This window comes from Ischnura elegans, chromosome 7, assembly GCF_921293095.1.
Source record: "Ischnura elegans chromosome 7, ioIscEleg1.1, whole genome shotgun sequence".
NCBI lineage: Eukaryota > Metazoa > Arthropoda > Insecta > Odonata > Coenagrionidae > Ischnura > Ischnura elegans.
The window spans coordinates 78,747,758-78,759,390 of record NC_060252.1 but is presented as its reverse complement, the minus strand read 5'-3'; the positions used below and the strand labels follow the sequence as shown (position 1 = coordinate 78,759,390).

Sequence of the window (11,633 nt, the reverse complement as noted above, 5' to 3'; positions counted from 1 at the left end):
ATTAACAACAAATTGGAATATTTTAATGGCGACCAGGGTTTCGCGTATTATAGCATCGTCAGCTTGTAAGCTTATTTTTATTATTGATGGTGTAGTTTACTATCTTGAGAGGCAAATTTAATATCGATCAATAAGACTACAGAGAGGTGCCAAGCGGAGCAGAGTAGTTGGTAATCATCTCTTGTAGCTCGCATTGTAGGGATTAGAGAACGAAATCGGAATATTTTATTGTAATAGATAGCTTATTCTACTATTTTTGGAAAGCATATTTAATGTCGATCAACTAGTCTATATGGAGATACCAAGTGAAGCAGAGTAGCAAATAATCATCATTAATAGCTTGGATAATAGGAAATCGGAAATTACACGAAGACAAACAGTTTCTTTGCACGATTTTTTATTGCAGTTGCACGACACGGCAAAAAATACAGTCACTCAAGTCCTCGCTTTCCATAAATTCACAAAACAATTAAGTTCTCCCGTCGCCTTCAAGCTCTAGTAGTAATAGCCACCACCGTTTCCCGTGTGGTGTCCTCCGCCGTAGAAGCCAGCGGTTCCGCCTGAAGCTCCTCCGCCTCCCTTGTAGAACTGTTCGCCACCCTTGGAGAACTTATCGCCGACGTCGTAGTATTCATGGCCGGCCCTGTTCCCTCCGAAGCCAGTCTTCTGTCCGTGGAATGCCTGGCCGCCGTAACTGCCTCCGTGGCCACCCTTCTCGGCCGCTGCGAAACCACCGCCGATGCGGCCAGCCGTTCCGCGACCTCCCTCGTCGTAAGCCGAGTTCACGTGACCTCCCTGAAATGGGAGAGAAAAATTAGCACCGATTGAATGATATAATTTTACATATTGATGAAGGCTTGATTAATCTGTGTGGGGAAAGGTGGATGTGGTTAAGGTTCGGTGCTCCAATCTTGCCAGCGTGATTCAAGTGCATAAGTGATCGTAAGTATAAAATAGGAGAGACTGAAAGTAGAACATATAGATTTAGTATGCCATTTTTTCCGCGATCGATAAGAGACTATAACGGCAGCGTTGGGACTTACTAATAGGTCAGCCGACTTTTAGTGTAGCCAGCTAACTTATGTATTCCTTAATGCGTGTTTCTCAATGTTCCTAGTAATTCTAAAAGCATTTTTTTTCGTATTATAGCTTCATAGGCAGAATGCCTTCATGAGTAGTTGGCAATTTTTGCCTTTGCATGAATGCGAAAGTATATATTTATTTATTTAGTATATATTTTGCTAGTATGCTTAAAATTTCATGACTGTGTGGTGTGCATGTGGGAATCCTCTTGCATGCTGCAAGCTAGTGATTAATCACCCCTGCCAAATACCACAGAGGGTGGCTCGCAGGGTAATTATGTAGATATAGATGTACCGTTTTGTACTAAACATCAGAGGGATAAAATATAACTTGGGTGACGACCATGTTGGTCTTAGCTGTGTCATGTGTTTCTTTTAACATCCCGGCCTATAAAATAAAATATGAGCACTTTTATTTTTCATCCTTACGCTCTTATTTATTTCATTTTTTTTTCGTGTTATCATTTATGATCTATCACACTATCGCAGCTTTCAGTAGATATTGGATGGCTCATAGGTATCTTTGAAAGCAGAAATTGACTATTAGGGAATTAATGGCGGAAACTTGTGTAACTCTGATATATTTTAAAATTTAGATGGCATCACCATAGCAACCGGCTGTGGGAAAGTCAGATTTCATCGGTCCATGGATACTACGCAACATTTTCGTTTCCTGTTTATAACTAATAGTTTTATTTGCATGGTAGCATGTTCGTGTCCTTAGCACTCTCCTAGTTTTTGGTCTGACCGCGTCTCGCTTGCTTGGTTGGCCTGAGTGCGGCATACGAGCTCGTTTCTGATTAGGGCTGGGATGAGTGCTCCAATTGCTGCGGCATGCCTGGTGTTGAATCACCCCGTGCCACACACCCCGTTCGTGGCTTGCAGAGAAACTCGTAGATGTAGATATTAATTATACCTTTGTGTGCCTCACCTTGTACTGTTCGCCGCCGTTGTATCCGAATCCTTTGTCTTCAGCGTTGTAATCCACATGCTCTCCTTGATCATCCGAGTCGTCGTAGTAGCGCGAGTTCTTGCCGGACTCATCCTTGTGGTAGGTGTTGTGGAAGCCAGACACGTGGTGTCCCTTCTTGTGGCCTCCCTTGCTGCCGGCAGATGCCACCGCCACGCCGTTGGTGCCAAAATGCTGCCCTCCATTGAAGGAGCCCTCGTTGCCGTATCTGTTATCCATTAAAAATGAGAGAGTTAGCCATCTACTGCCTGTAAAAAAATAAAGCAAGACACTCGAGTTTGAAGAACTCAATCGTTTAAAGGAAGCAATCGATATCAATGAAAGAAAAATTGTACGCAGGAGAATTTATTTCTACGTTTGATCATTTATTTTTTAAAAAATCGTCATATGCTTAATTTTTTCTCGAAAAATTACCCGTTTTTTGCACGTAAAATCAAGTTACCCAACTTTGAGCGCTTGATAATCTCGTACTTTTCGTTACAGTTGCTTTCTTTTCTGATACTAGAAAGCCAGATCTAGTATTAACAGCTTTTATCCCATGGAAAGTGTTGGATTTGTCGTGAAGAACGCGAATCGCCGCCACCCTCGAAAACGATATAGTATATGATACTCTGCGAGCCACCTCCAGGGTGTATGGTTGGCGGTTTGCATTTCTATGCAATATTTACTCTTTAACATGTAAATGCTACCTCAGTGCACATGTAATTACGTGGTAGGGGTCAGGTCTCACCAAGCATGCACCCTTCATTCCGTTGTAAACGAAAATACTTTTTACCAGATGAGCATACGTAAAAAAATGGGGGTATGCAAGAAAGCTACGTAAGCATCGATTATTTGGTATTTATCGTTCATTAGGTGAATAGTGAAATCACACGGGCTTGTTCTGACTTTCGGTATAGGCTAGCAAAATATAAGACGCCATGCTATGGCGCTTGAATGTGAACCTAATCTGCCAAAGTACACTTCTCATCTTCTAATCCATCGTCTTTTTCACTCTTTCTAGTGTTTCATTTAAATTTTAACCTGAGGGAGTCTACAGCAGCGTAGACGAAACTGTTGATACAAATTTTTAAAGTGTGACCCGGGTGTAGTCAAATGAATATCGCTGGATATCCTTAATAGTACTTTACAATGCGGGCCTTCGGTGATACTCATGCCATCTCCTTATTCAACACTGAAGAATCGAAAATATCAATTTCATTGTTTCAGAAAACGAAGGATTTCCTTTCGGAGTTCTTATTATATTTTTTCTTGAAGTCGCAACCCTGATTAAAATCTTAGCTCTGAGTAGCAGTGTCAAGCATCTCGAATGTGTCTCAATAGTTTACATTCATGGTCAAAAAAACCTCTGAGTAATATGTACTCAGCAAATAAGCATTCATTTTTTGTGGATTGGACGGTTGCTGTTGCAAAGAAATAATGCATGCGTGATGATTGCCATCGTTGAAATTCGTTTTTTTCTGCTAGACGAGGGAAGTTTACCGAAGCAGTCCAATCTCCTGTATGACATCACGCTACGCGGGTAAGAATGGCATTTATGTTATACAGAAAGAGACCGTATTTGGAGCGCTTGCAAATAAACGTTCCAACTCACGCTTGAAATGACTGACGCTGAAGTTTTTTAGTTTTCTTTTGTGTTTTTTACGGCATGCCCTCAGGCAGCTTGAGCGTATTCAATAGAAATGGTGCTTTTTCTCGGTAGCTCAATATGGCTCCTCATTTTCTTTCATTTGTATTGCACGCTTTACAACGAAAGATGTTTTTTTTTCCTCGGGAGAAATGAAATGTCTCAAGTTGGCCGTAAACATTTTGAAACCATGATTCGTGAATTAAATAAAGAATAGAGAATTATCATCATTGATGGATATTTGTTGCTTTGAAAACTTTCGTAATAATTTCCTTAATTTCCTTCTCTTTTTGAATACCCATGAACTCCCGCTACCTATTATATTTACTTTACGGTCTGATGTTTTCATCAAAATTAACCGTGCAGATTTTCGGTACATTTATAACTTTTGTGTTAATCATAAATTATTTTATTTTTGATGTTGAAGGATGCTTAGTAGTAATGTATCATGAAATGATGCTCGGCCAAGATTATTTACTTACCCTTGGTATGATATTTGCCCCCAAATAAAATTGGGAGCAAATATCATACCAAAATACCAGATTGCAAATATTCCCGATGCCAAAATTAAGAAGGGTGCAAGCGAGTGGAGAAAAGTGATGTTCAAAGTGGGAAAATGGTTCGATGGTGCTTTCATTTTCCAGAGAATATGTCTCCTTCGTCGTCAGACATAAATAATGTAAGCTTCCTAGTTAAAATTTCTGGATATTTGATGTGTGATTTTTGCATATATGTGTATTTTTTGTGATCGTGTATTTTTTGAATATTATATGAAAGAATAACTGCTATGCCAAACAGAAATTTTTTGATAAAAACGTTTCTCAGAAAGTGCTGTTTTCTTAAATGGCAATGGATACATTGGCTATTTAATTGTGTTCGCCATTATTGTGAATTTACTGGTTCTTTTAAAAAAATATTTTTGTTTTGTTTCTTTATAGCATTAGTTTCCCAGCACATTTTTTTGCCAGCAATGTAGCGTTATCCATGATTTTATGAAAAAATTATAACTTTTTCTCATAAACTGACTGTAAAGCTACCTGAGAAATGGGCACTTCAAAATACTTAGTGTAGTTACGAACTAGTCAGTCTTTGGGAATCGTATTCATAGATTGACACGCACGCGTCGAATACGATGCCATCACGTTTTTCCCTTTAGTTTGTCCCTTCTTCAAGGAATTCCTAAATGGATCAAGGAGACGTATCATAGGGGAAGATCGTGTGATTAGTTAAGGGTGGGTTCTGCCAACGGCCTAAATTGAGCATGCCACGGTCTGTAGGTAGCACAGTCCCTGGACCGATGATGATATGTAAATAAGGCCTCGTGAAGTCAACACAAAAATAGCTCGCCTGTCTCCCTCTGGCGGAGTTTTAAGAGGAGCGGGGTGGATCAAAAGATGCCTGCTTCTGGTGGTCTATCCCGTTTTCCCGTGGCATCTGGGTCACCTTTTGGTGCCTCTTGCCTCGCCCGATTCCATCGTTGCGTCCCTGTGATACATTTTTAGACCTGACACCGAAGATTAGAGAAATATTATAACCCTATTTTCCCCAGAAAGGGCTGCTCAGTGCGTCCTTATTGTTCTTTTTCTTTCTTTTTTTTGATATGTTGGTTGATCGTTTTTTTTCCTTCATTATTTAACTTTAAAAGGAACAAAACGTAAATGTAAAGTGGTAAGCTGACGTGACAGCGGGGTGGAGAGCTACGTCAAACCAATCTTTGGATTATTGCCTTAAGATGATGAATTTAAGGGTAGTTCATAACTCTGATGGGGAAGGATATTTATATTTTACACACCAGTTTATTTAATTTAATAAGCCCATTAGTTTTTCAACGAGATTGATTGAGGGGTCAATGAATGGGTTACGTGTATAATTGCTTTTTAAAGTAAATAATTTCTAGTGAAAAACCCTAAAAAGGATTGGTTACTTTTAATTCCGTTGCTCTAACTCGATGGCCGGTCATTACTAGCTGTAAGCAAGACGCGATATTTTCTCAACAGTCAATTGGCGCAATCGGCTCACTATTGCTCATGCTATATCTAAAAGAGAAATGCCAAAAAATGCGGTGGGCATAATATTTAATCAAATGAAAGGATAAAAAAATATTTCTGCAAAGCAATGGGAAATTATATGCATTCCCATATAGTGCACAATTCAAGTGCTGTTTAATTGACAACTTCGTGGAAGTCGTAGTTGAACATTTTCAGAGCGATCTGTATGTAGTTAAGACGAGTATGTCGCGCCTTTCAATGCGCATTGTATTTAGTTGGGAAAAAATGATTCATTGTTATCGAACATAAAATTTACTCGGCTCAAAATTTTAAATAGAAGGGTAGCACGTCGAAATATTTTGATGGAGAAGACGAAGCGCGTCATCTTATTTGGTTAATATCGTGTCGCTAAGAGTTAGCGTGTCGACGTAATTTTTTGTCATCGCGCGCTCGAGATTCTTTTCGTCTCTTTTCTCTTTCGTCTCTTTCCGTGTGGGAAGCGAACTATTAGAGATCATCATTTTACGGCTCGCATGATTTACTAAATTTGCATTGAAAAGTTAGTATTTAAATCCTAAGAAGCTAAGACTAGCATACAACCAGACCCTTATAATAGCCATCAAGTAATGGCGATGTGTTAAGAGCTTCTGATGGTAACGGAGAATAATATCTTTGCGTTTTCCAAAGCAATAATCAGTTTCAACTAATAGGTCCGACGCTTTTCAGGGAAGATTGTCACGCCTTGTATCTCCTCCTTATCTAATATGAACTACGTTTTCCTAGGTAAATAAAAGCCGAATTTAAAAAATTGTTCGCTGGTCCTGGTGGAATATGCGATATCCTTTTACGATAATGAATGCCATAAGTTTTGTATGTATAAATAGTTATCGATCCATTATGCCAGGTATTTTTTTCCCGGAAAGGTTTTTATTCTCATATGACATACGAGTGTGGCTTCGATCCGGAACCTTTGCTAGAAAACGTAAGAAAAGCATGCATATATTTTGATATCAAAATTGAGTTAACGCCAGAATCGAATTAGTTTCCGTTAGTTGCTTCTAAATTTGATAAGTTTGCCAATATTATGAGAAATGATTTTACCCTCTCAGGTCCTTCGTTAACCGAAACTTGGTTTCGCACCGAGTCTTCGGCTTTGATTTTCTGAAACTTCAGCCCAATTGACCGATATACTGGTAGATCCCCAATCTCAGTGTAGGCAGCGAGTTATTTCACAATGCTTAAATACTTTTTGATGTGGAGACAATTTGATCCATTTGTATCTACAGCACATTCCAACATTAATTTAGTGATTCGTGGTCGTCTATTGAATAGAGTGCTTGCCTTCTGACGGAAGGGTCCCGGATTTTTACTCCAGGTTATGCTTATGGACATCCCCAAACAATCCCTCATACGAGGTGGCCCAGGAAAAGGAACTGGCCCCTCTTCCCTTGATGCTTATTTTTATGTTGCGGTGTATTGCTTTATCTGTTTTGATCTCAATCACGCCTACCCAAACCAAATTCGTTCTTTTTTTAAGAATATGACCATCGACTGATTTTAAATCATGACATCTCTGTAAATTTCATTCACATTTACAATTTCAAAGCCGACCAAATTTGGCTCTTTTCTTATTTATGTTGCAAATTATTATCATTCATTCTTTTTTTCATGCCTCATTAATGAATTTTAAAAATTAGTAAAACTAAGAGGAAGTACAAGAACAGAAAGAAATGGCGAAGCTGATGGAAGAGTAACTTTTTGGGGCTGTTTAAGTTGAGATAGTGTTATTTATATGAATTATTGGTCAAAACTAGTATTAGTGAACGCGGAGTGTCGATCATCCTCACCCCTTCTTCAATCCGCTATTGCCTCCGTAGTATCCAACGTCCGCCTTATCCTTGTGCTCTGCCTGCTGACCCTCTCCGTAGCCTCCGTACGACTGGTATCCGGACTGTCCCTTTCCTCCGCCTCCGCCGCCGTAGTATCCCGCCTTACCGACGGCTCCCTTGGCATTATAGATCTCGTCCCCACCGTAGAATCCACCCTCCTTGGCGCCACCGTAGTAATTTTTATGGCCACCGCCATTGCTGATGTAACCATCGTGTCCTCCGTGGCCCACCTCATACGCGCCTCCCACCAGTGGTGCACCGTAGAAGACCTTTCCAGGGTACGCGCCCCCTACTGGCCCGTATGCGATTTTCTCGGGAACGATATAGCCGGCTCCTTCCACGAAACCAGGTTCTCCAACGTATTCCACGGCGCCCAAAGGCGCGGCTGCACCACCAAGGTAATATCCGCTAGCTGCCGGGCTCTGGTCAACCTCCTCTGTCGATCGGGCCACCCTCGGGTGGCTGGCCGGAGAAGCTAGGACCGAGCACGTGGTCGCCACGAGGAGGGCGACGGACGTCAACAATGAGACTACGGCCATGTTTGTATCGCACCGTCTCGACTTGAGTTGTCGGAAGAGTGTGATTGGAACTGCTGACGAGGGCTCCTTTTATACCATTTCATGCCCGACCGAACCATGATTTTTCCAGGGTGTGAGGTATTCTGCATAATGTGGGAAATTCCTCCGACCCTTGCGATTGACAAAAGAAACTGTAAGGGGATGAGGGTGGAGAACGGTAGGCGGTGTTGGGGTGGAGACGCAAGGAACACCTTGACAATCAGTCCGCCTGGCTGTGTCAGTCGAGCGTATCGCGACCGCACTGCCCTGCGGACGTCGGTGTTTGGCACGGTAGGGGAGGGGCGGGCGACTTTGACCCCTTCAGGATAGACTTCTGCGTGTCCGCCGGTGGCTGTCCCGCCAAGGGGAATTCCTTCCTTCGACGGAAGTCGTTGCTCAACTCTTCTTCTTCTTCGCTCCTGGATTTTATTCGGTTGCCTTTTGTGATGGAGGCGAGGCAAGTCCTTCGGAGGACCAACCGGCCGTATCATTCCGCCTCCGTCGGATCAAAATTCGGCTGTGCGGTGCAAGAGGAGGTGGTAGCGCATTGATCCCAATATTTCAGGATTACCAACCCATGGCTAGAGTAGGTAGGATGGAGAAGCAGCAATGTGCAATTATTAGCGTGCAGCTTCCCATATATTTCATTATAGACGATATGTAAGCACTATATTAGCAACCTCGTTAGTGTGGCAATGTACAAGGTCGGATACAGGATTATTTCTGAGAGGGGTGACATAAGGGTCTGATGGGCCAACGGTCTTCTCATATTTGGGGTTAAAAACTATATGCAACAATTACTATACGAAATATACAGTTCATTTTCAGATAAAAGTTATTAATATGTGAAGATTAATAACTTTTATATTAAAGTATAAAATTCATTGTTATTTGTTTTAAATATTTCGTGTATTTTTAAGCGTCTGGGGTGGCATGTGCCCCCGTGCCACCCTATCGATGGTTTTTAAAGACTTCTCACTTTCTCAAAAATTCCACATTACCCACATAGTCTATCCATTTGATTTTCGTCATTATCCTGAAAAAAACACATTTGCATTCTCCCAACCTTGATTTTTCCGTTGATGTCATCGCCCATGCCGCAGTACCAAAAAACAAGTATGCTCCGAATGCAATTAATTATTATTGCTTCCTTTCTTCAACAATTGTACTCCCAGCTGTTGAGAGATTCCTATTTTTGAGAAATTTCCTCTTCGCTAGGACTATGGTACAGACTATTTCATTCTTGCTTTGTTCATCGTCACTCTCTCAGCTACGTAAGTAGCAGATCTCATTCTCCTCCTCCAATTTTGTTTCTTAGTTTTAAGTTGGCCTTCGCTCCTTGTTGAACAGCAGACTAATACCTGTTTTTCGTTGCATTAATCTTCAGCTTATATCTTGTCATTGTCTTTTCCATAATTATAATAATTTTATTCAAGTTTCTCTCTATCTTTGTTATGGCCGCTTTATCGTCGGTAGCATGCTATTTTCTCACCATTGGTCATCAATTCTGAGATTTGTTTGACGCAGCTCCTCTGAGTTCTCTTATCAGCTAACATTTTCACATTCAATGGCTTCCGGCTTAACTTCGTGGAAGTTGAAGTTCTCGAATTTGAAATAGTTTTGCTCCGCGCACACTTTTAGCAGAGAAATAAAATCTATGGTGTTTTTTCCGCTCCTGCATTTCTTAGAACTTTTTCGGCAACACTCATTGCTTCTAATGCTGGGATACTAGTGAAAAGATTCACTACGTCAAACGACACTAATCTGTATTTACTGGCTGGAGGAGTTCTCTTTGTCAGACGGTCACAGAAGTCTTTCGTATTTTTTACTCCGAACCTTGGATGGAAATTTTTTAACTCTCTAAATTGAAAATTCAACATGGCTGCTAGTTTTCTGCGTGGGGCTGCTCCGCTAGAAACGACTGGGCGAACAGGAACGGACTCGTGAATTTTGGGGAGACCGAAGAAACGGGTTGCTCTTGGGTTCATGGCAGTAACTTTATATATCTCGTTGGGTTTGACCAGGAGGAGAATTATTTAGGGATTTCACCGCAATTCCTGGAAACGTTTTGGAAGAATCTGTGGAAAGTTTAATTATTTTATTATTATTGATGAAATAGTAGCACTTATCTAAGTAGTCGTTCCTATTCATTATCACCCCTGAGTTTTCTTTGTCAGCCTATCTAATGATAAGATTATTGTCCCTTATGCGTTTCCGAATAGAAATCACTGACGGGAGGTCTGAAGGACGGGGTAGTTGATGTTGCTCGTGACTATTAATTAAGCTAGGCATCTTTTGAGGTATGAATGTTTTAATTCCAATTTTCTGCTTGTCTAGTGCCACTTCACAATCTAAAATTAAATTCTCCACTTCCTTTTTTCCTCGTTGGAATACTCGGTTCGTATTTAAGACCTTACTGTAACAACACCACTTCATGAGTCTCAAAATCTATATCAGAAAGAGTAAAATTTTCACGTCCAAATATATATTCTCTTTCACAACCACCACTGCCTGTTCCTTATATTATACCCCTTTTCCTATGTTGATACCCACTTGATGTCCTTCGACGATTGTTTTCATAAATTCCGATCCGGTGAAATGTTTTTCCATGGCAATTTATGTGGACCGTTTGATTGAATTTATTCGTAAAGATTATTTTTAATTATATATGCTGTAAGTTGGATAACAGCATTATTTTGTATCTAGGTGATTTTTTTGGTGACGATGATTTTAAACCACATGGTGTGACACAATCTGGCCCTATCTCTATGCGTTTCAATGGAAAATCTCCTCGCTTATGGCCACTCCAGTGCTCTAATGTCTCTAAATATAGCACAAGAACGGTGGCAGCGTTTGCTTCCAGTTAGGCGTTAACTACTCTCGCACTCAAACAGCTTAAATTGCTTAATTGCGCATGGCGGCGTTCTTGACGCGGGCACGAAGCGGTCTCTTTGCGCGTTCGTTGTCGCCTCATGGTGACAGCGGGGTGTTTGTTTGCAGAGGAAGATAATCTAATGCTTTGGACACATACACGGGTACATCATGAACAGTACCCAGAGGTTGGGACCGTATCTGGATCCAATAAATAATTTCGTTTTGACTTCTCATTGGATAGGTCGAAGTAATAATTATTGTTAACTAGCGTTATTTAATAGTATTTACACGGCAAAACAATAACAAGGATATACGAGGCATATACTAAGTAAGGGCCGTTTGATCACAGGAAAAAATATACTCATATGAAACACATTTTATTTGCACTTTTAGGTAGCTATAAACCTACTTTATTTCTCTACATGATCGCCGGTCACTTCTAGGCATTTATCGTGCCGCTGCACCAGCTTCTTTAACCCTATAAGGTCCAAGGGACATATAATTCCGAAATTTTTTAAACTCTCTCAAAATGAAATGAGAAAGTCTATGATTGTAAGAATTGGTTCTATTGAAGAATAGGCCATTGACATCTAGTTTTTTCCTAATTTAATCCAGGGAAAAATTGTCGTAATAAAAAGATGAGGAA

At 40.6% G+C, this 11,633-nt stretch overlaps 1 protein-coding gene across 1 annotated transcript; it reads right to left on the bottom strand.

Moving 5' to 3' along the window:
* Positions 1–380: 380 nt before the first annotated feature.
* Positions 381–8,150, bottom strand: LOC124162390 (keratin, type I cytoskeletal 9-like). Its single transcript, XM_046538911.1, has 3 exons — positions 7,515–8,150; positions 2,014–2,260; positions 381–795 (listed from the first exon to the last, which is right to left on the bottom strand). Exons 1-3 carry the CDS (start codon positions 8,093–8,095, stop codon positions 496–498), a joined length of 1,128 nt encoding a protein of 375 aa, XP_046394867.1. The 5' UTR covers positions 8,096–8,150; the 3' UTR covers positions 381–495.
* Between the last annotated feature and the right edge of the window lie 3,483 nt (positions 8,151–11,633).